This window comes from Rhineura floridana, chromosome 6 (assembly GCF_030035675.1).
Source record: "Rhineura floridana isolate rRhiFlo1 chromosome 6, rRhiFlo1.hap2, whole genome shotgun sequence".
Lineage (NCBI taxonomy): Eukaryota > Metazoa > Chordata > Lepidosauria > Squamata > Rhineuridae > Rhineura > Rhineura floridana.
Genome location: NC_084485.1, coordinates 148,079,496 through 148,106,454, shown reverse-complemented (window position 1 = coordinate 148,106,454; position 26,959 = coordinate 148,079,496). Strand labels below are relative to the sequence as shown.

The following is a 26,959-nucleotide window of genomic DNA, read 5'->3' as shown; positions in this document are numbered from 1 at the left end:
TTAAACAATTAAGCACAGATTTTTTATTATAGCATGTTTTCAGGTTGCAGTAGAAAGATACAAACTTTTACAATAATTTTCAGATTGATAAGCTTGCTAGCTAACACATTACACATTGTTAGCATTTTGCAGCTTTGCATGTTTGTTACAACCGCTTAACTGAACCACCATACAAAAAAGCACCCCCTCTACATTAGTTGAATTTCGGAGCCAGATTTTTCCTTACATTACATCCATGTTCAGAAACTCCAGTCAGATGCAATGAAAATCAGTACTGTGTACTTGATTTCATACAACATTGTAGCAGGAAAAAAAAAGGCTCTCACACATGAAAAATGACGTCTCACTCCAGTCTTTGAACTTTGAGATCAACTCTGCTTCAACGCACATCTCATGTCACTTCAGAATATAACAACTGACTATACTTATATATAAAAAGTTATAAAAAGCAGTCAAATTGGCAGGTGTGTCAGCTTTTTTGTATAAAGCCAGAATCTATTTAAATAAGGCTTATTAGATTGTTCCAGTTAAGATAAAAAACTGGAACAAGGCCTAAAAAGCAATTGCTCACACTGAACATCCTATCTTTCCTGCACCAGAAACAAATTCTAATGTAAGAGTATTTGTGTGTGCAAATTGGCAAAACAAACATTGGGGGAAGCTCTTGAAATGATAGGCCATCAGCTTTCATTCTTATTCTCTCTGAATTATCTTCCAGAGTCTAAAGTAACAAATTCTAAAACACAGAACACCCTTCATGTAGTCTAAATAAAAATATGTACAGCATATTAATAGTATGCAATATGCAAAAGCTTTGTGTTGCTGATGGCAACTTAACCCCCCCCCCCCAATTCACATGTGTACCTCTACTAACAATTACATCACTAAGCCTGTTAGTTTTAAAGAGACTTGCGTCAGTCAAAATTTGTAGACCTTCGTGTATGGACTCCATTCATTTGACCCTGGATTGTAGACTTCAACTGTGTTCAGAAATTCATTGCCATCAAATCCTCCCACTGCATAGATAGTGTTGGCAACTGTTGCAAAACCGGCATTGCTTCTTGGAACGGTCATACTGCCCATCATCTTCCACTCATTCTTAGCAGGGTCATACATCTCCACACAGCTAACTGCATGTGAACCATCAAAGCCACCACCAACAAAGAGCTTTCCTGTGAAGTGAATAGGAGTCAATATTTAGAAGACAGTCACTGTGCAGTCCAAGCAGCACACACAGAAGCAAAGAAAAAGAAAAACACTTTCTAGATGAAAAAGCTACACTACAGCTACTTCAGTATTTTCTAGTTCTTCTGGTTTCTCCAATCTAGGAACCTCAATGATGGTATTTTTTGCCTCTTCACTGCGTACTCTGACTTAGGCTCTCCCCCTAACACAGCTCCTACACACCACCTCTTGCTACACAACTGTAACTTCAGCCAGTGAGGTGGGTCTGCAAACATCAAGAGACCTGTGTTCCCAATTTTTCTCTATCATTTATCCTGATGGACTATGCCCCACACTTTGGGAAACTCAAGTGTAGCTGTTTCTAGGCCATAAGCAGTAAAAAATAAAACCCCTCCCTGGTTAAACCCAACCTATTTTATATGTATGGACCACTGAGTGACAACAAATAGGGAAAACAAGCTGCTTTTTAAAGATTATTTTTGTAACCAAAAGGAACTCAGAAATGAGCCTCAGGGTTGCTTTCCACCTCTGTCACTATGGGAGAAATAAATGACTGACTGAGGAGATGGGTACAATTTCCTGTATTCTGCCCTGTGTACAATCTTGGCAGGGCACAGTACAGGAACATGCAACAAGTCAGAAGCAAACTTTATTTTGCCATTTAACTTTTCGCCAATAAAAAGGGCCCTACTTCTCAGAGGTTTCAGTAGATGCCTGTTTCAAGGGACAGATAAGAGTTAGATACAGAAGTTACGTTTTAGTAACTGGAGTAATAACTGGATACATCTTACTATAAATATACAAGGACATCAAAAATACTGGTTCAGAGAAGTGCTGCTTAAAGCAGAATTTAGCAATGTGCTAGCTATGGGATACCTCATCCTTTACAACAGGGGTAGCCAACATGGTGCCCTCCAGATGTTTTGGGACTAAAACTTCCATCACTGTTGACCTAGCCACACTTGGGAATTGGGGCTACTGGGAATTGGAAGGCACTACACTGGCTATCCCTGCTTTACAACATATAATCAAATAGTGCCCATTTGGCATGTCACAATGTCAGAAGATGGGGTGGCAATTCTCACGTTATGTCTGCCCTACTCTATAATAGGGTAATTGACATCTTCCCTATAGATTACCACACAAATAAATGTTTTTCATTCTTAAGTCCTCAATTCCTCCCTGAACACCATTAGCCACTTTTTCAAATTCAGGTGAGTCTCAAACACACTTAATGGAGGTTGTGTAAGGTAAAGAAAATATCTAAGTGCTAGTAAAGAAAATATGTAAGTGCTGCTAGATGCTCAGGAAAATCTATAGCCCCCAAAGGGATGCTATGAACTGCAGAGGCAAGGGACTTTTCACATTTTTCCCCATTTGCACAAACCTACCATCAAGTACAGCAACACCAGCTCCACGCCTAGCCACATTCATAGGAGCTATTAGTGTCCAGGTATTGTTTTCTGGATTGTAACGCTCCACACTATTAAGGCAGTTCCAAGATTCAGCTCCTCCAATGATGTACAAATGTCCACCAAGCTCACATACAGCAGACTGATGCCTACCTATAAATGAAAAGTCAACAGAAGCTTACAAACAGAAGGGAAGGGGTGCTTTAAACTCTTAACAGCAGCAGCACTATAAAAACTGGTAGACATTTTAAATGGTAGGAGTCAACCCTTGCCAGTTAAAGCTAATACATTCAAAAGGACCAACTAGTCTAAAAGGACTCAGAAGGCGATTCCACATATTGCCACTCTCACTAATGCAATCTAAAAAAAAAAAAAACCCACAAGGCTGAGTACTTCTTTTATTCCTGCAGCAAAGGTTGCAGTTTCTCTCTCAAAATGTCAAGGAGTTACTTAATCCTCACCAAATTTCATTTAAAGACTGGCAGTAGCAGACCTCTGCCTGTGACACACTGTAACCTGACCTGCCTAAGACATTTCCATCTCCTATAGACCTTGAATTCTTAAAGTCTGAGGGACCGCTTGTGTCCATATGCTCCTGCTCTGGATTGAAGATCATCTACCTCTGGTCTCCTCTGCGTGCCTGGAATTAAAGATGTCAGACTGACAGGCAGCCGCGGAAGAACCTTTTCAGTTGTGGCTCCTAGGCTTTGGAATTCACTGCCTCAAGAAGCCCGTTCTGCTCCCTCCCTGATGGTTTTCCAGAAATTTGTAAAAATTATCCTGTTCCGGAGAGCCTTTGAGAGGGTCTGACGGGTGAGTCTGACACTGTCTCTGTTTATTTTTTATTTTCTCTTTTTAAAATTTTTGTCTTGTGTTTTTTACTATTATCTCCCCATATTTGTACTCGTATATATACATGTAGGTTTCTTGGTTTGCATATATATGCTTATTGTATTTTATATAATTGTATTTATGTATTTGAACTTATTTTGTCTTGTGTTTTTATTCTGTATGATTTTAGTGTGCGTGCGTGCGTGCGTGCGAGAGAGATTATTGTAAGCCGCCCTGAGTGGGGTAGAAGGGCAGGATAAAAATATTTTAAATAAATTAAATAAAGCCATCCCATTCTGAAAAATGCAATAGAGACTTACGAATATTGAGTGAAGCACAGCTTGCCCAAGATTTTGTTATAGGATCAAAGACGTCACAGTTTTTCAGTCCCTTCTGACCATAAGGATCTGAGCCACCAAGAACAAACAGCTTTCCATTCAGGGCACATACTCCTGTTTGTCCAGAAACGGGGGGTGGTAGGAGATAAACAAACCAACTTATTCTCTGAATGCTTAAAAATAAATAACCTTTATGGTGCATGATAGACTTTTACCTGCATTGCAACGGTTGGTTCTGAGTTCTGGAACAGGAGTCCAATCATCGATCTCTGGATCATACATTTCCCCACAGCTCAAGTCGTCTGAATGGCCATTTGACCCACCAACAACGTATAGTTGCCCCTAAGTTGGAGAAGTGATAGATATTATAACCAAGATTCATTAAAGTATGTTGGTTAAATAAATATGCCTGGGACTTGTATATTAGTAGTGAATAGCTTTTAAATCACAGATATGGCCTCTAAGAAAAAGGGTCTTGTTATTACAAGCAAGCAGCTGCTATGAAACTGTGTGTCTTATCAAACAGATTAGGGGAACATGTGCTATCACCTTGATATTAAAGTGCTTTAAATTAGCCACTCTTGGTCTTCCTGTATAATGATCTCTTGTTGGGAGAGAGGAGTGTGACCCTGTTGATTCTCCTTGATCTCCCAAAAGCTTTTAATACCATCAACCACGGTATCCTCCTGGAGCAGCTGTCCAAGCTGGAACTGGGTGGCACTGCTTTGCAATAGTTCTGATCCTAGTTGGATGGCTGCCTCCAAAGAGTGGCGCTTGGGAGATACTCCTCAGCCTTGTGGAACCTTCAGTGTGGAATTCCACAAAGGTCAATCTAATCCCCCATGCTGTTTAACTGCTATATGAAACTACCAAGTTAGGACATTCGGAATATGTTAGCATCGATAAGCTGATGACATACATCTCTGCTTCTGCATCTGCATGTGTGGCAGTTGATGTGCTGGATCGATATCTGGCTTTGGTAATGGACTGGATGAGAGCCAAAAAAGTGATGCTCCATCCAGATAAGACTAAGGCACTGTTGGTGGGCGATTAACTGGATGGGTGGGTCTCAACCTGTTCTGGAAGGGGTTGTCCTCCCCCCTAAAGGAGCAGATATGCAGCTTGGAAGGCACAGTGGCCTTAGTGATGCACAGTACCTTTTACCAGCTTCAGTTGGTAGCCCAGCAGCCCTGCCTGGATAGGGATAGCTTAGCTTCAGTCATCTATGCTCTAGTAACCTCTAGGTTACATTACTGCAAGTTTAAATATTAAAATTGCCACAAATCTGGACAGGATTTGGCAGGTAAGTGGAGACTTTGACACAGAATGAGGGCATGGCTCTTCAGGCCACACATACCATTAAAACTGCCATTTGAAACCGAGCTCTTGGTGTTCTCATTGGGGCAGTAAAAGTCCAGTAATCCTTTCGGGGGTCATAACATTCTACAGTGCGCAAACATTCTTCTCTGTTATAGCCACCTAGCAGAAGTACAAAGTATGCAAGATGTATTTAGATACAAAATCTTTCAGTGAAACCCACTCAAGTTAGCAATTACTCTGCAAAATATTTGATAGAACAGTTAGCTCAAAAACAGAAGACACGTTGAGATCCATGCAGCACTAGTAATACTATTACCTGCAGCTATGAGCTTGCTGCCAAGTTCTGCTGTTCCCAATCCAGACCGAGCATACTGCATAGGAGACATCGGCTTTTCTATAAGGTCACCTGATCGAATCTCAAAATTCAAACTTTTCATCAATCTTGGAGTGCTGGATGGAGAACTCTGGGGACTGTTACGTCCATGAAGGAAAATCACACAAAACACACCATCCAGGACAGCAAGACATAGGTAGGTATTATCTGAGGGTGGGGGGGGAAACAAGGGGGGGAGGAGAGAGAGTGCATTTAATTGCAAAATATGAACTTGTTTCCTTTTACTAAAGCTGTACCCTTACCCTCTAGGCGGGCTGAAATTTAAATAACTTTGTCCCAATATTTGAAGGAATGAAGTAGTTCTATTTATGAACCACTACACATTTTACAAAAGACAGACACTTTTCCTCCCACTATTAACATGCATGTACAATGTTTGGGAATAATACCGCCAAATCCTGCTTACTTGAGGTCTTTTCTGAAGCAACAATTTTCCACTCGTGTTTAGGAGTCTGCACTGCTGAATTTGGAGAAAGACTTCCAGAGGAACTGCTACTTATCTGCTTGAGATCATTCTCACGGGGTGGCTTTTTCTGCAAAATCAAAAGGCAGCTACAGAAACCTAGCCAGAGTGCACACTTTGTTCTGCCTTTGTTTCAGAACTATTTTTCACCTCTGTGTAGCCTTCTTTATAAGCACATCTACACAGGCAACTTGATGAACATTTTAGCAGCATGATGAAACGTGTAATGCACCACTTACTCACAAAAAAACATTTCATCTCAGTACTCGGCTCACTATCCCTATCTTCTGAATCAAATGACTGACTTAGCTTCATGTGAGGTATGCTTTCTAGTGGAAAGAATTTAACTCGTCACATCATACAGGTACTTTGAAATGATAACTATGACTAGTACACTATTTTCAAGTGTGCACAGCCTTCGGGGATTATGCCTACATACCAAATCTTCAAAGCCCTATATAAATTCCAGATATTATGTACTATCTTCTACAAAATTGCATATATTACGTCTATGTTTAGTATTTTTCCTATTTTAGGAGTATGAGCCCCATCTGTAGCAAGCTATTGTCAATACATATTTTATTATTTATTAAATTTATATCCCACCCTTCCTCCCAGGAGAACAGGGCTGCAAACAAAAATACTAAAAAACACTCTAAAACATCTTAAAAACATATTTTGAACTATGGCACAGATGGGCAGGCTTAATGGATCAGTTTGGTTTTTACTAGAACTCTAAGATCTACCAACCAGAGGTAGGTGCAAAAGACATAAAGTCAAAAATTTTTTAAAAGCGTGCCTATATTCTGAGTCTAGGAATTTGTTTTTGGTATCAGAAGTGAAGAGAGTTCACTATCCTTTCACATAAAAATCCACTCTGGCTTGGCTTTATTTTGGCTGCCTTATTTAGGTGGAATAGTTTTGTCACTGCTATTATGTACCCCTAGTCTATGGAACACGTCATGTACTGCAAATCATTTGAGAGCTATTTGTTCTTTCAAAATCATTAAACACTAGGATCTTCCACTGTATTTCCTCTTTGTCTCTTTAGCATACTTCATTTCCCCTTTTATTCTTCTGTACTTAGCATTCTGTCATAGTAACAGATGGAAGAAACGGGTGCTTGTTCTAGTAGTCTAGAACTTTTTCCAACCCTCTCTGGAATAGGCTTGGGCAGGTGATATGTGCCTTCTCCATTGTTTAAAATAAAAGCATCTTTACAAATTAAATTTAAAAACTCCACATTTCTTCAGTCTAGTCTTGTGGTCTCCAAGATACCTCCCTAACTGTGCAAGGACCATTGCTCCTTCCAATATTTTTAATTTTTTCAAAAAGAATTTAACGTTGAAGCCATCTGTTTTTCTTCGGCCCAGAGACATTTTTAGAAAAGGAAAGTAAGAGGGCAAGGCAGATGGAGGCTGGTGCTTTGCTTTCTAGCAAGCCAAACCAAGTTGCCTTTTTGTTTTTTAAAGAAAAGGGGGAGGGGACTGATACTGTTTGATAAGCTCATGGAGGCTGGTGAGGGCAGTGAGGTACACCTAAGGGTACCAGTTTTGTTCAGGATGTGATTTTATCAGTTTTTGGTGATGTACAGGTATTGCCTGACTGTGTAACACAGGTTTTGTGGGGTGTTTGGGGTGGGGCTTTTCTTCTGGAAAACTATTTTGTTTTGATATATGGGAGTCAAACATGAGGTTAGACATTTGAGCTTAGATTTAGCCTTTGCTTTGAACTCAATTTCTTGGGGAACTGGCTTGTCTTTTGTGACTAGCTAGGCCCATGGAAGCCATTTGTGGTGGTAGGCATGGTAGTTTTCAAATTTTGAAATATGCCTATGAGTCCAAGAAGGTTGGGGACCCCTGGTCTTGCCCAACATAGCTGATTTGTAGGAAGCTTCTTGAACACTTTGGTCTTAAAGATACAAATCATTTAACGGAAGCTTGAAAATTCTTGCTCACCCCTGAAAGATTGGTTTACATCCTAGTTCTACTGATATCTGTATAGAAAAATTCAGCTGACATTTTCCAAGTAGTAGATCTCAGGAAATATTTAAACTTCTTCAACCGTTAAAGCCTATTAACAAACTTTATAACATCATCTCTTTCCAGTTCTTGTAAACTACCACCTAACTACATTTAAACTTCAATATGAATTGAGTTCTGCTTTATCAAAGCTTTGTTTCTAGTTCAAATCAATTCTCTTCTAGGCTACTGCAATTCAAAGGCCCCAACTGAAAATGACATAGTATCCAAAATTAGATCCAGAAACCAAACAAGTTTTTCATGAGGTTAGCAATATACTATACTACAGTACTCCAGTTTTTCCACTGCTTCCTGGCAGGAATGGCAGGTTATCTGAGATATGTAATTATCCTTGCAATGCCAAATTCAGTTCAGGCTGTGGCTTTCGCTAGATTTCCAAAAGGAACTCTCCAAAGCTACTTCATAATGCCCACCCCTAGACACACACTGAATATGAACTATTTCATTTGGACATCTGCACTTATACACTGAAGCTCTGCATACATAAACTTCCCCAGTGTCCCTTATTTAAGACAGATTACTTAAATTTAGTCTGTAAGCTCTTGTGCAGGGGGGCTTCTTACTTCTTTAGCAAGCACACTTCTCAGTATTCTACAAGCTTATTTAAAACTCCATTAACTAGACTTATGTTTGTTTATTACCCCCCACATTTAGTGTAAGTTATTTTTGTTGAGTTACAGCTGGAAATAACTACATCAGGAATGGTTAACCTATGGCCCACCACATTGCAGAACTACATCTCCCACCATTCCTATCAATTGGTCATGCCAGCTGGGGCTGATGAAAGCTGCAGTTCATTAACATCTGGAGGGCCACATGTTTGCCACCCCAGAATGATGAAACTAAGACCACACAAGCCATATAAGATAGCTATTAATTGAGATTGTTTCTTCCCTTTACTACTCTAACCAGTTTTACCTGAGGTTACCTCCGACTATGTGCAATTTGTACCTGCACAAACTGAATGTGGTCATCATCACTGCCATACACCTCAGCCTGTCCATCTAGCAGATTTCCATCAAGCAGCTTGTGATCAGCTGAGTAGTACAAGGTTTGAACCTGCAAAACAACAGAACAGCCATGTGGCTACAGTCTCCATTGCTATTTAACTATTGGTATGTTGCACACAAACTCTGTAAGGATTCCAGTATAGTTCAGTTTCTCTTCTTTCCATCTAGCAGAATGGAAAAAACAAAAAACAAAGAAAGAAAGAAAGAAAGTTGCTCTCATGATGACAAATCTTGAAGTATGAGATGAAGCATCCTTGCTTTTCACAGCTCAAAAGAAATCTTCAGTTTCCTGGACTTTTATTTTCCCTGTGCCATAACATTAAGATGTGCGGCAACGTACATTATTTTGCAGAAATAAACCGTACAGGTTAACAATCTCAAGCAAGAACGTCTGTTGTACCCTATGAACAAGTTTCTTATTTGCAAAGTACAGAATTTTTCCTTGTTCAGTATGTAAATAAAGCATGTAAACGAAGCACAAGTGGATTATAACAAGAGTCATATTAAAGATGAGTTGTATCCAACCAAGTCATACTTGGAGTACACCCACTGAAATCAATGGATTTGTTAGTCAAATCCATTGATTTCAGTAGGTGTACTCATGAGTATGACTTAGCTAAATGAAACCCAATAGGGCTACTTTTCAATTCAGTAAAATCTATTGCCCATTACTAGATACGATATGAAATGCATCAGAACTGCAAGGGAAATTTGACCATTTGACTGGGCTTCTAATAAAAGGCAGAGTATAGCAAACACAACTGTTCTCAAAGTCTACTAGTTTGATGACAAACTAGATAAGCTTTTTCAAACAATTTGAAATTTATATCTTCACTGCTATTCTTAAGATGCTCCCATTTCTGAGTAAGACCACACTAACTGTAAAAATTGTGTTTATGAGTAAGGCTATTTAAATTACACAAAATTTGTCAAACGTTAAGGCATCCTGTAAAGAAGTAAACACCATTAATCATCATCATCGTTTTCTGCCCACAGCGGATTTTCTTAGGAGAACTGGGGCAGGACTGCTGCTTCTTTACGTGTCATTATACTTGAAGTTTTCTTCTATGGTTCTTCAGCGTTGGGTATCCTAGTTTTGTTAATAAACCTATGGGGAGATAAATCAATGGGGAGGAACAACCATTAGAACCTTTTACCTATTGTCTCTCTTTAAGCAAAACCCTGTAAAAAGGAACATATTGAAGACATACAGTGAGCTTTCAAACCACCTCCCCATTTTTAAAGTGAAGTTATTAAAGAGTAAAAACAAAAACTCAAACAGTTTATGCAGCTCACCTGGAACCCCCCTAGTTTCTCAGCTTAGGGATACCTACAGTAAAATTTAAATTTTTCATAGTTTTTTTTAAGAAAAAAAGAAAACGGGTTCATCCTTAGTTTCAGAAAAGCTTAAGTGTTGAAAAATTAAAAAATGAGATTTAGCAAAGACTAACCTCTTCCATCAGATCTTCCAGACTGTCTCCATTCTCCCAGATGCTTCGTTGCACCCAGTTGATTACCTTTGTGTATAGTTTGCCATTGCTGGGCAAGCTAACATTGTCTTCAAGCATGACCTCCAGCTGGGGAAAACAAAAGGTTTAGTGGCTATTATGAACACACTTATAAGATACAGTCACAGACAATACATAACATTAAATACTTACAGTCAAACATCTCTATACCTAGATAGAACCCAGAATAGAGAGTACACAAAATATAAAGGTACACTCACACTCTCGTGTAACCAAGAAACAGACTCTCCCCAGTGTGGCCATGCAGATAAGAGCAGGTTTAATTCTCAGAGGCTCCCATTAAGTTCTATGGCACTGTTTCTCAAACAGTGGGCCAGGACTCAACAGTAGGCCTTGTTTGCCCAGTGCCCCCTCACTTGCCTGCCCTGGCCCCTAGCCGTGCCACGGCCTTTCGGCTGGATCAGTCTCAGCACCAGCACCTCTTTGCATGCCGAGTAAAAAGTGGCCGGGAGATAAGAAAGGGTTTTGGTGGTGGGCAAGCACAGGAAGGGAAGGTCTCCCTCCTCTGAGAGGAAAGGGTCAGAGTTGGTGTTGAAGGAAGCTATGAAGTGAGGTAAAAAGTTCATAATATTATTAGTTAATTAGTAATAGAAAGAAAAGGGTAAGAAAGCTGCTGTACAGGGAACACATGTGTAAAGGATCAGGGAGGAGGGATGAAAGGAAGTGGCAGTTTGGGGGTGGGAAAGAAGGTACAAGTTAAGTGTAAAAGGAGAATGGGGGCATGTGAGGGTGGAAAGGGGAAAATATGAAAGAAAAAGCCTTCTCCTTGAGCCCATGGATCAATAAATTCTGCCTAACATGGGGAGGCTAATTACAACTAGGACAAACACTGCCTCCATCTACCACCATTTTTTGACTAGTGGGCCTCAGTAATTTTCAGCTGTCTCAAGTGGGTGCCAGGGGAGAAAGTTTGAGAACCACTATTCTATGGGACAAATTAAAATGCCTGCAATTCAGGACACAGTTGAGGGGGGTTAAACTCACACCACTGCAGACACTTAGATATATCAAGGACTCAACAAGTAGGTTTAGTTTCCACCAAGTAGCGTTCATATGTGTACTCTTTTCCTTCTCTTAGAAGAGTGACTTCATATGGGGAGAAAAGTTATAAACACTGCACTTCAAGAGAGCTGTGGTAAAACTACCCTTCACTGTCAGTTGCCCCCCTTCCCCCCCACGAGCTACAAAGCGTGCACTGCATAAGTGTATTGTATCCCAGAGATCCTTGCAGTATCTACTAGGAAACACTTGCTATCATGCAAAAGGTCATGAGAAGAGTAACAATACCAACCTGAGCAATTCAAAATGTGCAACACAGTTTAGTTTATTATTTCCTGCTAGCTTTAAAATGTGAATATGACTAACTAAATGAAAAATAGCATGGTATTACTTACCTTTAAACGTGGCAGTTTAAGAAATTCTTCCTGCTCAGAGATCTGTAACAAGTGCTCCTGAATGTAACTATCAATCTTGTTCAATAAGCGTGAATCACACATGTTGCTTGCAAAGTTTCGATATGAGATGCAGGTTTCAACATTCATTCTGGAGAGCAAATAATCTCCACAAACCTTTTAGAAAGGCATATAATAAAGTATGTTATTTTTTTTAAAGAGGTTCAGCACACTAATGCGACATTTTCTATTACTGACATTTTATACTCCACAATCTGCCAAGACAAACATATAAGCAAATTAATTTTACATATTTACATCTTCTCTTGACTATAAAATATTGTTTCTTTTAATTTAAAAAAAGCAGTTTTACTGTTGAACAATTTTTTCTGAGAAAACTCAAAGTACCAGAAACTCTTACTGTTACTACTCAGCAATGACAATGCTAAAATAACTAACAGAAATTGAGAAGTATTGCCTGTTCTTTTAGGCTACTAATGGAGAATGGCATTGTTAGTACAGGACAAAAATACCATCAATTCTTTGTTTTATATTTTGTAATAAACATTAAACATTTTTAAATAGATATGCGGCTCTGCTGAGAAAAAAGTTTTTGTCCACATGGGGAAGCATCCCTTCATGTTAATTTTGTGTGTACTTGAGAAAATGTCCTCCACGCATACTCAGATCTTCAGTAACATTTAATTGCAAGGGGTTTTTTTTAAAAAAAGCAGAGATCCTACTCTCACACACACTTCTTGCTACTGTTCAGTTCACACAATACATCCTGGGTCTGTTCACATGATCAAATCCTGACTTAATAAGCCAGGATATGAATCACCTGCACGCACCAGTTTTGATGCTGCTCAGGCAAAAACAGAAGCAAAAAAGGGCAACATGTGGGAACACACAGCTTATGCATTTGATTGAGCAAGCACTACCTGCCACAATTATGGGAACTGATGCTATCTATGAATGCCCAGTTCACACATTGCATTAGTCTGTGTAAGCGTACTGTCTGAACTGCTTACACTGATTGGCAAAAAAATGTACTGTGTGAAACAGGCCCCAAGAATTCTGAAATCCATATAGATGGCCAACAACTATTCAAATGAATTTCCTTAGGGTATCTTTTACAATTGTCATCGATCATCATCTGTATATGAAATGGTCCAAAATGAAAATGGGGTTTTAGTAGGCAAAATGCAGATACAGTAGGGCCCCACTCATACGGCAGGTTACGTTCCAGACCCCCACCTAAAAGCAAAACCTGCTAAAAAGCGGAACTCCTTCAACAGAATGGTGCCCGATGCCCAAAAAACGCCGTAAAAGCGGAATAAGCACCATATGAGTGGGGCCTTACTCTAGTATTAGCTGCCGTATCAGCGGGCCGCAGAAAAGCAGGGCCCTACTGTATATGAATCAACGTGCCTATTCAGGCACTTTAGCCACTCATTAAAATTAAAAACAAAGCTCTTTCTCAAACTATAGTAACTCCTCCACTTTATTTTCTAGTGTCCAAAATTTGTACCTGCTTGACTCTCTCCATCTTCAGCTTCTTTGCTGCGGAGTATACATCTTTGACCAGTTCTTTATCAGCCTTCAATCTATTAAAGTTATACAGTTATTTCAGAATTTGTTCTTAACACAGCACAAGATAAAATGTCTGTTATATATAAAAACAGTCACTTACTGAGCAGTGTAGGCATAATTTAACAAGACTTCAACAGCTTCCGGATTAAGATCGTCAAATTTTACATGGGAAACTCCATGCGAGTCGCTGTCATTATTGAAGATTTCAAACAGATAAGGACTGCAGCAAGCTAGTACTGCTCTGTGTGCCAACATCTCATGTCCACACACCTTTATGAAAATAAAACAGGACTGTGTTAGACCTAAATTATTCACCCCAATGGGTGATATCCAATGTTATAGAGTAGACGACTAAAATAAATGGATTTAATACACTACAAAGCCGTAAGACTGGTAAAAAAAATAGTATCTTTAATTTGTGAAAGAGTTAAGTACATCTCTGCCACTGATTTCAGTGAAGAGTACTTAATTTTGGCTGGATCATTCTAATAATTTTTAAAAAGGAGAAAGAAAATGAGAATTTCACATAATGGTGTGGTGGGATCTCAGAATGTGTACAGTACATGAGAATATGAACAGCCAATGGCCACTTCATGTTATACGCACTTGGAAAATTAAATTACCATCATAAATCAAATGTCTGCATTTGAAATATTATTTCTGAATATTTCTAGAATCTTCACTTTGCCAAGCTCAAAACACAACAGTTATAATATTGTTAAATTACCTGGAGCCTCACATCACAGAATTGGCCACTTTTTCGCAAAGCATTTAGCTTGGCAACAGATGACTCAATGAAGTTTTCATCTTCAAACATCAAATAGCCATTAGGAATCATTTTGCTGTTTCTGTGGCTGAAAAGGAGGAAGAATTTACGATATTAATCAAGTGTAAGGTTACTTCCTTTATGCAAAGCATTCTTGAGGCTATAATCCTATGCACACCACAATCTTATGCTGAAATCCTATGTATACTACCTGGGAGTAAGTCCCAATGAAAATACTGCGACTTCCTTATGAATAAAATGCATAGAACTGCACAGTAAGTGTATTTTGTTCTTTAACAGGATATTTAAACCTAGGGAGCAATATTAGAAAAATACAGAACCCAGTCTTTTGCTAAATCAATGTAAGTAAGTGACAGGAAAGAAATCCATTATTATAACTCCAAGTCTGTCCTGAGTAGTTCTGTGGTAACTGCATCAGTAGTTTAAGTGATAATTTCACTTGCCATCCAACTCAAAAACTTCAGTATGAGAACCCAAGGGATGGCCCTTCCATATATAAGCCTAGTGCTGGCAGAAGAACTGCCATAGGGCACCCTAAAGCCTAGCACTAAGGTGGCTATTCATGCTTGAAAAATGAAGGCCCATTACTCTAAGGACATGATGGGGAAAGAGGATCCCATGAACAACTTCTATCGTACAGCCATTTGTTAAGCACAAATTGTAAAGCTAGGCACCTCACTTTTAAAAAAGACTTCAGGGAACTAAAAATATGTATGTAGTTGTGCATCACACTGTGATGCGACAACTGTAAGGAAACAGTAGTGGAGATTCACCAGTCTGTTTGAAAGTGATTTTTACTCTGTTTTCCAGTAAACAGTTTACATCAAAACACAATGATGCAATGTTAGGCAAGTAGTTGTCAGCTTGCCTGAATGACAATTTTTCATTTTGTCCCTTGGATTTATAGAATCAGAGCAAAGTCTACATACTTAAGTACTGTACAATAGACTAATATTTATACCTAGCACCACAAGACATGACATTATATATACATAGATTTGAATAAGAGTTTATCAGATAAATGTATGCTGTAATTTATAAAATCCAAGTTATAAAGAGACCTTAAATAATCCGAAGTCCTGCTGTGTGTTAATACGTCAATTTCCCCCCCCCTTCTTAGGTAAACAGCAGCTTGGAAAAAATGCAGGCAGTTGTGTCTTTAAAACAGATGACTCCAAAACTACCAGGCTTTAAAATGATGTAATCAAGTCCTTAAAAGCTATAGACACGAATTTCTTCTGTGATAGTCATGCATCATACCCTGCAATAGAAAACAAAAATTAAATTCAACAGATTAATATGGGAGTTTTGTATATTTAGAGTCCATTTAGAACTTCCCACTATGCTCATTGTGAACTTTTCACAACAGAAAGATTATGAAAACCGAGGCAAATCTTTTCTAGAATTAAGAAGTGTTAATGGACACATGTACCTATTTAGTTTTTAAACTTACAATTTTACATAAAATATATTTACTAAAAATGTAACCAACTGTATAGAAAAGACTGCATCTTGTTTAGATCTGTTTCAAGCATTTAGCTATATCCCACAGTACTTCTATTACAGCATATGTCTTATAATAGCTGACCCAACAAACTTGAACAGAGACTGCATGTCAGCACTTATTGGACAGACCTATTATCTAAAAGAAACAGTACTAAATAAATGTCTCAGAGGCCTTAAGTAATAACTAACACCTGTGGGTGCAGATATAATTATCAGAATGTAATAAAACACCAGCAGTTCTTTGAATCAGAGTTGCTAATACAACTCCATCGATTTTAAATCTCCTCTGTCCTCAGAACCATTCACTGCCTTATCTCTTATAACTGCTATTGTTCCCAACTCAGAACTTTGATAATTTTAAACATTTTGGACCAAATATCAAAAGTAATTAATATGTAAACTTGCATTCATATTTTAATCCTTGGATGGTACATTTTTCAAATAATCTCAAAAACTACTTCTTTTCTACCCACTCTGAAAAGAAAGCAGTGTTCCCCCACCAACATATTCATTCATTCATTCTCTCACTCACACACGAAATGGCCACAAAATGGGAAATTAAGGAATATTTGACTATGTTATTTAAGGTAAGCAACTGCTAGCGAATGTACGTTTGAAGGATTGGGATTAACAAAAGGGGCAGAGATTACATGATGGGAGATTTTCAGGGTCAAGGCAGCTGGAGGTGAGATTTCTGCAAGACAAGAAACCTATAGGAGGTATCTGCAAGTCCTTGTTAAATCCTTTCAAAAATGCTGTTTCCAACCTGTTTTGAAACTAAAACCGCTTTAGTTTTACAATCCCAATATGACCATGCCCAGGAACTCTATTGCTGTTCAGAAACCCTTCTCCAGGAACTCTTTCACTTTCTAGTGCATGCTAGACAGGCACCAGATGTTGGGCATTTTGGGTTGTAATGCCCACAACTGGGAGTAGTCTCCCTAGGCAGGTATGCCAGAGCCCCATCCCTGGTTAAATCAAGCAGCAAAACTGGTTTATTCTCAGTGGGATATTTTAGAGGATATTGCTTTCAAGGATGTATTGCTGCTGTTTTTAGTCTTCAGATTTTTTTTGTTATTTGCCATGGTTTAATTATTGTTCAAACTGTTGTAAACTGCTTTGATTGTATTTAGAAAGGCAGGAAGATAGAAATTCCAGAATACATAAATAACTCCAAGACCAAGGTAAAGAGAAAGCATAAATACTGGATAGACTGATACTGCTTCACATGGCCTTGCAGTTGGTTGCTGGATTACAAACTAAATGCAATCATCGTGCATGCAATTTTATTTGGACACTGCCCTATTCTGTGCTGGTTAAAAGTTCAGTTGGGAGAACTGCATCTACTTTTGGACATAATGTTTTAAAGGTATGACATTCAAAGGAGAGCAAAAATTGTAAGATTCTGAATAGATAGCATGACCTAAGAAGGAATATGTAAAAAAAAAAAAGTTTAAGACATTACAGCAGCTTTCAAAATATCAAAAAGTGCTGTCAAAAGAAGATAACTTAGGAAAAAACTACATTTACACTGTAATAAAACAATTACAACTTCATACATATTTAGCATAGGGCAAAAATGCCCAGCCAGCAGCCCTTGAAAATGTCTGCTCACTAGACACTCCATTAAGTGTGCTGGGCCTACAGCAGCTTTCTCCAACCTTGGGTCCCATTATCTCCAGGCGGCACGCCCAACAGCCAGGGATGATGGGATCTGTAATCCAGTAACATCTGGGGAATCAAGGTTGGAGAAGGCTAGCCTATAAGTCCCTTTCGGATGTGAACCTGCACTGCTAATCCAGTATTCCCAAGCATCCCCGGTTTAAAGTGGGAGACTGGAATCCAGAGCATCTAAAGATTTAGAGCATGGACGCCACTAGTTCCATTCCATTCCCAATACTGCCTCTGTTCAGACTCAAACATTTTATGTGCTGCAAAAATAAAACTCATCATATTCTTGCAACAAAACTTTTTATTAGTGGGAATCTTAATTAGTAGCTGAACTGAAAATTGTACTAATTTGTTGTTCAATGTGTCAGTACTATTTTCAATAGTCATAAGATTTTATTTCATCTTTGCTTTGGCTTTTGTATTTGTAAGTTTAAATTGTATCAATATTCAACTGGTTTGGGGGGGCGGTTTCCCATAGATGATCAGTTACATGATCCTTGATTCTGTAGAAAGTTTGAACAGACTTTAACAGAACTTAAGATGTCCTTCAGTCTATAAAATATACTGCATGTTTTAATTCCACCTTTTCAAGGCTTCCTACACAAAGGTAAGTTACATCTGTTGCTCTAGCCACTTTGTCTAGCTCTGCCCACCACTGACATGTGGTCCTAAATTATGGTCTGAAGTCACATAAGGCCAGTACCCTGAAGGTAAGCAGGGTCAGGTGTGGTCAGTGCCTGCATGGGAGACCACCAGGGAACCATATGTAAGCCGCCTTGGGTTTCTATCATGGAAAGAAAGGTGGGGTGTAAATAAATAAATAAATAAATAAAGGTTGCTGCTCACAAAGGAATGCAGCCTTCAGGCAGAAAAGTTGCCCATCTCTGATCTAGATTCTATCCTATCTCTTACCTAAGGAACATCCACCTCCATCTAATGTTTCAGCTGCTAGATTTCACATTTTAGAGATTTATTTTATCCCACCTTTCCAAACTCAGTGGAAGGTCTATTTAAAACACAAAATAAACAGATTAGTTTCTCTGAGATTGTGCAGAATCCTCCCCACAAAAATTCTAGGTAATAGTTCTGAAGGCTGGGCCAAATGAGACTGAAGCAAAAAGTTTCAAATTGGATACATGTATAACTTGATTTTTTTTTAAAATTAGTTACTGGCTTCATATATACACAAACATTGCAAAACTGATAAGTGTTTCAGACACAATTGGGCACATAATTAGTTAAAGAGTCTGTCAATCATAATTTCACCAGGATTTCTTCTTAATCTATTTCTGATTATTTCTGACTCAGTTGAATGTATTGGTTCAGTATGAACAAGTAATCAAAAAGTTCTGAATGTTAGCATACTGAGACGTTCTTTTTGTTAACATATATAATAAAATAAAACTTCTGAGTAAACTTGTCCTCCATTGTATTTTCCCTGGCCACATGTTTCCTATGGCCATAAGTAGCACAATACTCCATATTTTTTTATATACCAGTAGCCTTTCATGGTCTCTTTCCAGAACTGTGCAATTGTCAGATAAGTGGCTTCACTTTTTAGATCTATGTTGTTTTTTGAAAAAAGATATGAAATAGTGCTGATTGGTGCTCCAAATCTATATATGTTGATTAGTTATATCCTTTAATTCCTGGAAAAGCAGTGACTAGAAGACTTCTGTCTGTGGGCATACCCACCATATATGGTGGCACATCCCTTTTGTCACATAGCCACACCAGCAATTAGGAGAAAGCTGGAGGTTGGTTTTGGAGAGTTTTAGAAGGTGACTATGTGTTACCTTTAACATAGTTTCTTCAGTATGTATGAAAACTGATTTTAAGGATGGCTGTTCCCACAGTAAGTTCCAGGCAGTCTCTTCTACAATCAATTTCCTAGTTTCCTGAGATTCTCTGTTGCCCCCTTATCCAAATCTAGTGACACCCCATGTACATTAGAGACCAAACCACTTTCGCTGATTTCATAGCTGTCCAATATACATTCCAAAGTAGTTAAAGGACGTGGGAATTGTTCTTATTTTAGCTACATTTGTTTTAGCTTTTGTCAGAAAAGATTGTAACTGTAGTTTTTATATCCAGGACAGTTAGTTCCCTGCAAAATCTCCTCCCATTCTGTTTCTGTTAAGGGGCATATACAGTTGTAAGAGTATTTAAGGTTATGGTATCCTTCTCTCTATAATCCCGCAAAACTACAGTGCTTATTTTTATTAGCAATGCCTGGCATTTCATCAGCAATTCCAATGGCCTCCCATCCTGAGTTTAAGTTTTCTTTCTTGCTTTTCCAAATGTTCAGCAGAGACATAGTAAATTTATTTGTCAAGCAGATGTATGTCTTACTGTATAATAGCAAGCTGTCATGCAGTGTGATGTCAGGGGCAGGGCACGGCAGCAAAGACAGCTTACCTGGGAAATGGGTAGGTTATGCAATGGTGGGCGAGGCCCGGGAAGGTCGGGTGTGAGAGGCTGGCAGCGGCAGAGGTAGGAGAGGCCCAACATGGTCAGATCAGGGCATAAAAGGCTGGAGGCTGCAGAAGGGCGGGAGAAGACTGGAATGGCTGGGTGTGAATGACTGGCGGCGGGAGAGGCCTGGCAAGCAAATGGGGTGGGGCCCTGGCAACCTGTGGGGGGAAGGGGGTGGGTTTTGGCAGCAGCAGTAGATGGGGTTGGCAAGCAAAGTGAGCAGCGGCAGCAGCCCTTTGTTAGTGAATTTTTGTTTTATATATGGCATTTCCCATATAAGGCCTGCTTTATTTGAGGAGGACACCAATAATCCATTGTTTTTCCTGCATCATCAATGGGAGAAGTCGTAACTGATTGGCTTCTTGTTAATTTCATGTTTTTAAAAGCAAACCCTTATGATGTAGTTTTCAGGAGCTTCATGGTATACATGCACAAAAAAAGAAAATCAGACAACCATTGTCCAAAACACCGGTTTTCAAATTGCTATCAAATAGTTTTACAACTTAAATGCAAACTTGTTCTAAGTGATAGGCACAGAAGCAAACGCAAAGCTACTGCTAAAAATGCATCCTGCAAAGATTCCTTTGTTAACAATGCCACCATCATTCATTCAGAAGACAGCTCATCTGCCTTGCATCATATGTGGAGAAAAGTTTAGCCATCACAAGTTCCATTATGTATCAGGATCAAGCTATACATGATGCATGAGAAGGACTGTCCTACATCTTTGAAGCAGATTTTGATCAGAGAACAGCAGTAAGGGAGGGATGCTAACCCTTTCCTACCCTGCACAATGTTTTTCTAATCTTCCCGCTGAAGTTGCTCATAGACCTGGGGTGGGAGGAGAATACAGCTATATATACTGTACCTGCATATTCCTCTTGCAAGGCGAATAGCAGATTTGTGTGTACACACACGGGATTTAAATTGGGAAATGGTGTGAGGGAGGGGTGACAAATCAAAGTCAAAACCCCTCATAGCTGGCTTAAAAAAACCCATAAAGATGGCAAGATCACAGACCTCCCAAATCACATATAGTTAAAGTTTTAGAAAATGTTCTGCATCTTTATACTGGATACTACTAAACATACTATTTTTAGGGGCAAAACACACCTTACATGCTAATCAGTGCTACAAACCTCCATGAGACTGCCATTTTAAGCAGAGGAACGGCTGGTGGATGGGTGCTTATGTCTTTCCCTGCTGGCTGCTTCCCCACTAAAAATTTCCACAAATGGAGTTCCAGGTGTGCAACTAACTTTCACAAACAATGCACTGGGAATATCACAGGGCAGGAAGAAGCAGTCTGGAGGCAGGGATTTGGGGTGCAAAAATTGCTGATGGATTATAAGCACCTTTCTCTCCCTCTCCTCCTGCTCAACATCATAGCCTAGAGGGATTCAGTACATACATTCACATGCAATGTGTAGTTTACCCCTAAGCTGGTTTAGACGTAATTCTGCTACTGCTTCTTATTTGTGCAATTCCATTAAGAGTAGATGCTACAGAAGCTAGCTACCTCCACCACCCAGCAGTCAAATCCTTCTTATAACAACACTATACCTTCCTATCCTGAAAGGACAGTCTGCTTCAATTCTGCTCTAATAATCAAATGAGGAAAATTCACAGGACAAACAATTTCAGTTGGTTATCCACAGAATTAACTAAAACAAAGGGCTGGACTAAAATAAATGCATAGTTGTCCATGTGCAAGGTAGACAAAGAAAGGATTTAAAACAAAGTCCCAGCCATGTATTTAATAAGCAATACTAATACAAAACATGGACTTCCTGTCCTGAAGGAAACCAAAGGACTATATTGGCCCCTCTAATAAAGGCCTTGTCTTTTTCCTTTTTAACTGGAAAACACAGAAAAACCACATATCTGCCTCTTGATTGGCTAGCGTGGTTTCTCCTTCCACCCAATCATACTTCCAACTACAGCAAGCATATAGGAGCAAACGCTTTTCACTTCCATGTGCTTGGCAACAGGATGTGGCAACTTGGAGAAGGAACAAAGGCAAAGGGGGAAAAGAAAAATCTCCCCTCAAATACAGAACAATTCAAAATTTGTAGTTATTTTCCCTGTTTCCTAGTGATCCTAGCACCAATATTCCAGCATCGTGGTCTGAAAGAGAAGAGATAATTGGAAAAAATGGTTCCTCACCCCAGACGAAACAACAGGAAGAAACACGCACTGGCTTCCTGTAAGCTTTACAAAGTCAACCCTTTCAGAAATAGCCATCAAGAGGAACAAGATGTACTATGGGGCAATTGTGCTGTAACCTTCCAAACTGTCGGGATAGATTAGAGCTCCCAACCTCTGTTTAAGAACAACAGATTCATTGAAAAATACAGAAAATCTAGCAATTTTGTTTTAAACGTTCTCTCCTTTTAAGTCACCGATTCTCCTTGACTGTACAAAAGTAGTTATCCTATTTGCTGGCACAGCACAGCTAGATCCAATAATATACTATGCCGATATTAAGAGCCCATATAAACAAGAAGAGAAGCATACATCTACTTTCTAACATGACAATTTATGCCACCACTAAATGTTATCTCCCACTGAATAGGGTAACGCCCACCACTGGAAAAATCCACATAAAAATTGAGGAGGTGCCACTATGTCCTCAATTTTATACCCAGATTATTCCAGTGGTGGGCGTTACCCTATTGTGGGTTATAACATTTAGTGGTGTCATAAATTTCTTTCTCAGGAGAGAGGTGCAAGCCTGCACAAAAAAAAGATAACCCTAATTCTAACACACTCGGCTGTGTTAGATCACCAGGCTGCCAAAATTAGCAGCAATAAAAGGGGGGAAAAGAAAGCACAAACCTTTCTTCCTCAGACATTCTTACCCACCTCTCTGGGTAAGAGTGGCATTGGTATGCCACTGGTTTAAAAAAAAAAGCAGGGGAATTCTTCACTACTTCTTAAAAGCACATGCATACGCTACAAAAGGTTTATTGGCCACTCTTCCCGCAAACATTTCTCTTACATCATTCGCTAACCTCATCAAACAATTTCTACAGCGTATTACAAATCAGCCCTTCACAGACGCGATTTCAGCTATCTACAAAAATCCCTCAAAACCTGTATTTCCCCTTCTCCTCCCCTCCCAAATATATTCGCCGTTTCGTCTCTTTTTCTTCCGGCCCCCAAACCTTACTATGCAGCCGATCCCATCCACGCTTACTCAGAAGTAAGCCCACCGAGATCAATGGCACATGGGCAGATAGAGGCTTGCACCCTTAGAAGCCGATCCCACGCTGAATCGTTAGCTGGAAGTCTAACAGAGTTCTAGGACGCTTACTCACAAGTAAGCTTCATGGCTCGCAGCTTTAAAAGGCGCCATTGGGTTCAGCCCTGCTTACCTGGTGTCTCTCAACGCAGACGACACCGCTCATATTGAGAATGTCCAGGCTGTTGAGGAGGAAAAGAGACTTCCGCTTCAAAGGTGTGGGGGGCGCCGTGGTAGTTTAAAGGGGACTACAAAATGGGGGGGGGAGAGAAAGAGAAGAAGAGAAAAGGAAGCGTGGAGAGTAAGAAAGGAACGACAGCAACTGCGTAGAAACTGAAGAGCGCTGCTTCCTAAACCTTCGCTCGTCTAACCGAGTCCGCGACCGAACAGAGCCTTGGCGCGCAGGCAACAAACACAGAAAGAGAGAAAGGGCGGGAAGGGCTACCAGAACCGACGTCAATCGCGACGAGAGAGAGAACAAACGCAGCACCCTCTTCGAACGCCGACTGCCCGCCTTCTGCGGCTACTGCAGCTGCGGTTGGAGGGATGGGTTAAAAAAAACACCGTTGCTACCCCTCCCCCTCCTGGCGGAGACTTTTCACAACTAGTGACCTTCCGCGCCTCCAAAATGAAGTAGATTTGAGGAAGGAAGCGAGAGATAAAGAGAATGCGGATTGCTCTGGTAGCCGCGAAGGAGGATGGAAAACGAGTTCCACTTCGCGACAGCCTAGAGTGCAAAGCGCTAGAGCCCCTCCCTCCCTCCCTTTTTGCTTCTCCGTTGCCGCTTGCTGCAAAGTGGGTCAGTAGAAGGTGATGGGGGAAGGGAGCTGCTGCCTCTGATACTAAGAGCTGCATGTTGCTATATTTTTTTGTCGAAGAAATGGGGGGGGAAGGAAGTCTCTCCTTTTCATCTTTTTGCAGGGAAAAAGAAAGGATGTTGCTTCTACCTGTTGTGCGTTTTGTTTTGGAGCAACTAAGGGATTAACTGAATTGTCATTTAACTAATATTTTTCTTTAGTTAGTAACGAAAAGTGAAGAAAGGAAACTCACATAAGGATTTTTATGATTTCATTTTCTGTAATACTTAGGTGACGATTTTATGTATACCTACGTAGGCGTAATAAGCCCCGCTGAATGCAGAGATTTTGTTCATGAATGACGTTTACTGTCCAAGGACACAGGTGCTTTGCAACATTTCTACCATGCTTTACCTCAGATTTTGAGTTATTGGCCTGACAGACTACCTGTGTGACTTTAGCAATAGTTACACAGGGATTTTAACCTATATATCCAACAGCTGAATCTAATACTATCCAGAACACCACAGTAAACCCTTTTCCTTTTATTTATTTTATTTATGTATTAATTATTTGATTTCTATCCCGCCCTTCCAGCAGGAGTCCAGGGCGACAAACAAAAGCGCTAAAAACACATCAAAACAGACCTTAAAATACACCAAAACTTTAAAAACATTTTTTTTAAAGCTTTAAAAACATCTTTAAAAAAGGGTTGAAAAACATACTTTTTTTTTTAATATTAAGCAATTCCAACACAGACACAGACTGGGATAGGTCTCAAAAGGCTTGGTGAAAGAGAAAAGGCATCAAAAAGATAAGAGATGGCGCCTGCCTAATATTTAATATTTTCTAGACTAAACTGGCTAAGCATTATACACATTTGGGAACACAAGACCAATTGGATTTCTGCAGAAACAAGATTAGCATTTAAATCTAACTCATTTATTATAGCATAAGCTTTCGAGGACACAGTCCTCTGGCCATTCCTAAATGCCATTCTTGAACAAAGGAACTTGAAAGGAAGACTGCAACCTGAAATTGCTGAATAACAATACATAAACAGATTCAGTGCTATATCTCATGGAGTGAATGTGCACAATGGATTTTTATCACACTACATGTGTTAATTGGTTTACCAATGCCAGGATGCCTGTGTTTATCAACACAACTGTTTTTTGTGAATGACAATTTTCCTCACTGTTCACATTTCCCACCCTCCCCCAATTATGTATATATCTGTGACTTCATGCACCTGATGAAGTCAACTGTAATGCATGAAAGCTTGTGCCATAGTAATTTGGTAGTTTTTAAGATGCCACAAGACTTATTTTTACTACAAGAGACTAAAATAATTAACCCTGTGAAAAAGATTAGCATTATCTACAATTACACAGTTTTCTGTCTTTTCTTTTGTCCTCCCTCCAGGCACTAGGCTGCAGATTGTCACGTAGGAGCCACTAACTTGCCAGACCTCATGGTTCCTTCATTCCAATGAAATTTGGAGTGTTCTATCTACTGGACCAGAAACAACTCTGTTGACAGATTTTGTTTTAGACGTATCTGTACTCATCTTACAACAGTTCAATGTTGATAGTTATGGAAAGATGCCCATAAGAATTTTTCTGTTTTCTTTGCAAGTATCAGCCTTTAAGCACTTGAAACCAAAGCTATTCATATTGCTCAGCGTAACAAACACAACAGTTCAACTGACCAGTTATGCTGCCCATTCAATATCTTTTGTCCTCAGAGCAAACAGATAATACCTACATCAGAACTGGATATGTACCCAAACCATTAATTTCTTTCTGTTTTACTCTGGGCAGAAAGGGCTGACAAAGAATCTCTGTACATCTTATAACCAGCAGAAATTTTGAGGATGTTTAAAAGACATGGTGGTTGACTACCTCAGCTTGACATGCTATTGTAAAAACCCATGTGACAGTTTTCCCCTCAGAGATAAAATCTTTTTCTTGAACTTGCTACTAACTCTTTGTGCTCTGTTAGCTTCATTGCATGTTATCCTTTTACACATAGGGATCCTCACTGATAGGATTTGCAAACAAAATTTTTATTACAGCTTATGTCACAGACTAGAGCACAGATGTACAGTAAGCAAATTGCAGAAAACAAGTTGCTTTTTAAAAAGCCACATTAGTATGCTCACAACAAAGCTAGCTTTTCCCCCCAACCGTGTTGTGTGTCTTCTGTTCTCTCCAGCATTTAGATGATACTCTCCTCAGTTTAGATGATACTCTCCTCCTCAAGATTCTCCATAGCGCAAGATCCTCCGTGGCACAGAGTGGTAAGCGGTGGTAATGCAGCTGAAGCTCTGCTCATGGCTGGAGTTCGATTCCAACGAAAGGAGGAAGTCGAATCTCCAGTAAAAGGGGTTGAGGTCCACTCAGCCTTCCATCCATCCGTGGTCGGTAAAATGAGTACCCGGCATATGCTGGGGGGGTAAAGAAAGGCCGGGGAAGGAACTGGCAATCCCACCCCATATATACGGTCTGCCTAGTAAACGTCACAAGATGTCACCCTAAGAGTCAGAAACGACTCGCACTACAAGTGCAGGGACACCTTTACCTCCTCAGTTTTTGTATTTATCTCCTCTTCTACTACATTTTTCCTGCTCTCCTGTTATTTTGAAGGTTTAAAGAAACTCATCAAACACCTTGAAATCAAATAAGAGAGTGGGAATAGTAAGATAGCAAGGGGAAAAAACCTGAGTACAAGGCGCTGGTTAGCAATTTCAGGGTGGTGCAGCAATCTTGCTTCTTTTTCAGCATAGGTTCTTTTATATAAGCAGCTGGTAGCTCTTGGTTAATAGCCTGGATTCAAGAGGAGTGCCTGGAGGAAGCAGTGACCGTGACCACCATACTTTCCAGAAGTTCCCTTTGGGGAGTGGTAGCGGGGGGCTGACACATATTCTTCCATTCAAAGTGGGCATCCAGTAAAACTAGGTGCTGAGAGT

General features: G+C 39.6%; 1 protein-coding gene and 1 long non-coding RNA gene across 3 annotated transcripts; one reads left to right on the top strand and one right to left on the bottom strand.

Moving 5' to 3' along the window:
- IVNS1ABP (influenza virus NS1A binding protein) lies at nt 1-23,819 on the bottom strand. Of its 2 annotated transcripts, none has more exons than XM_061634040.1 (15): nt 23,325-23,819; nt 15,357-15,556; nt 14,236-14,362; nt 13,609-13,778; nt 13,447-13,522; nt 11,919-12,092; nt 10,447-10,572; nt 8,937-9,044; nt 5,887-6,013; nt 5,403-5,627; nt 5,124-5,245; nt 3,982-4,108; nt 3,749-3,880; nt 2,577-2,750; nt 1-1,172 (listed from the first exon to the last, which is right to left on the bottom strand). In XM_061634040.1, the coding sequence occupies exons 3-15, from the start codon at nt 14,344-14,346 to the stop codon at nt 919-921; spliced, it is 1,926 nt and encodes a 641-aa protein (XP_061490024.1). In that variant the 5' UTR covers nt 14,347-14,362; nt 15,357-15,556; nt 23,325-23,819; the 3' UTR covers nt 1-918. The 2 variants fall into 2 exon arrangements, with proteins under 2 accessions (XP_061490024.1, XP_061490025.1); XM_061634041.1 differs by having other exon boundaries at nt 23,637-23,819.
- On the top strand, nt 23,330-25,963 carry LOC133388003 (uncharacterized). The gene is made up of 2 exons (XR_009763620.1): nt 23,330-23,990; nt 25,414-25,963. It is a non-coding gene; the product is annotated as an uncharacterized LOC133388003 (long non-coding RNA).
- The last annotated feature ends 996 nt before the right edge of the window (nt 25,964-26,959 follow it).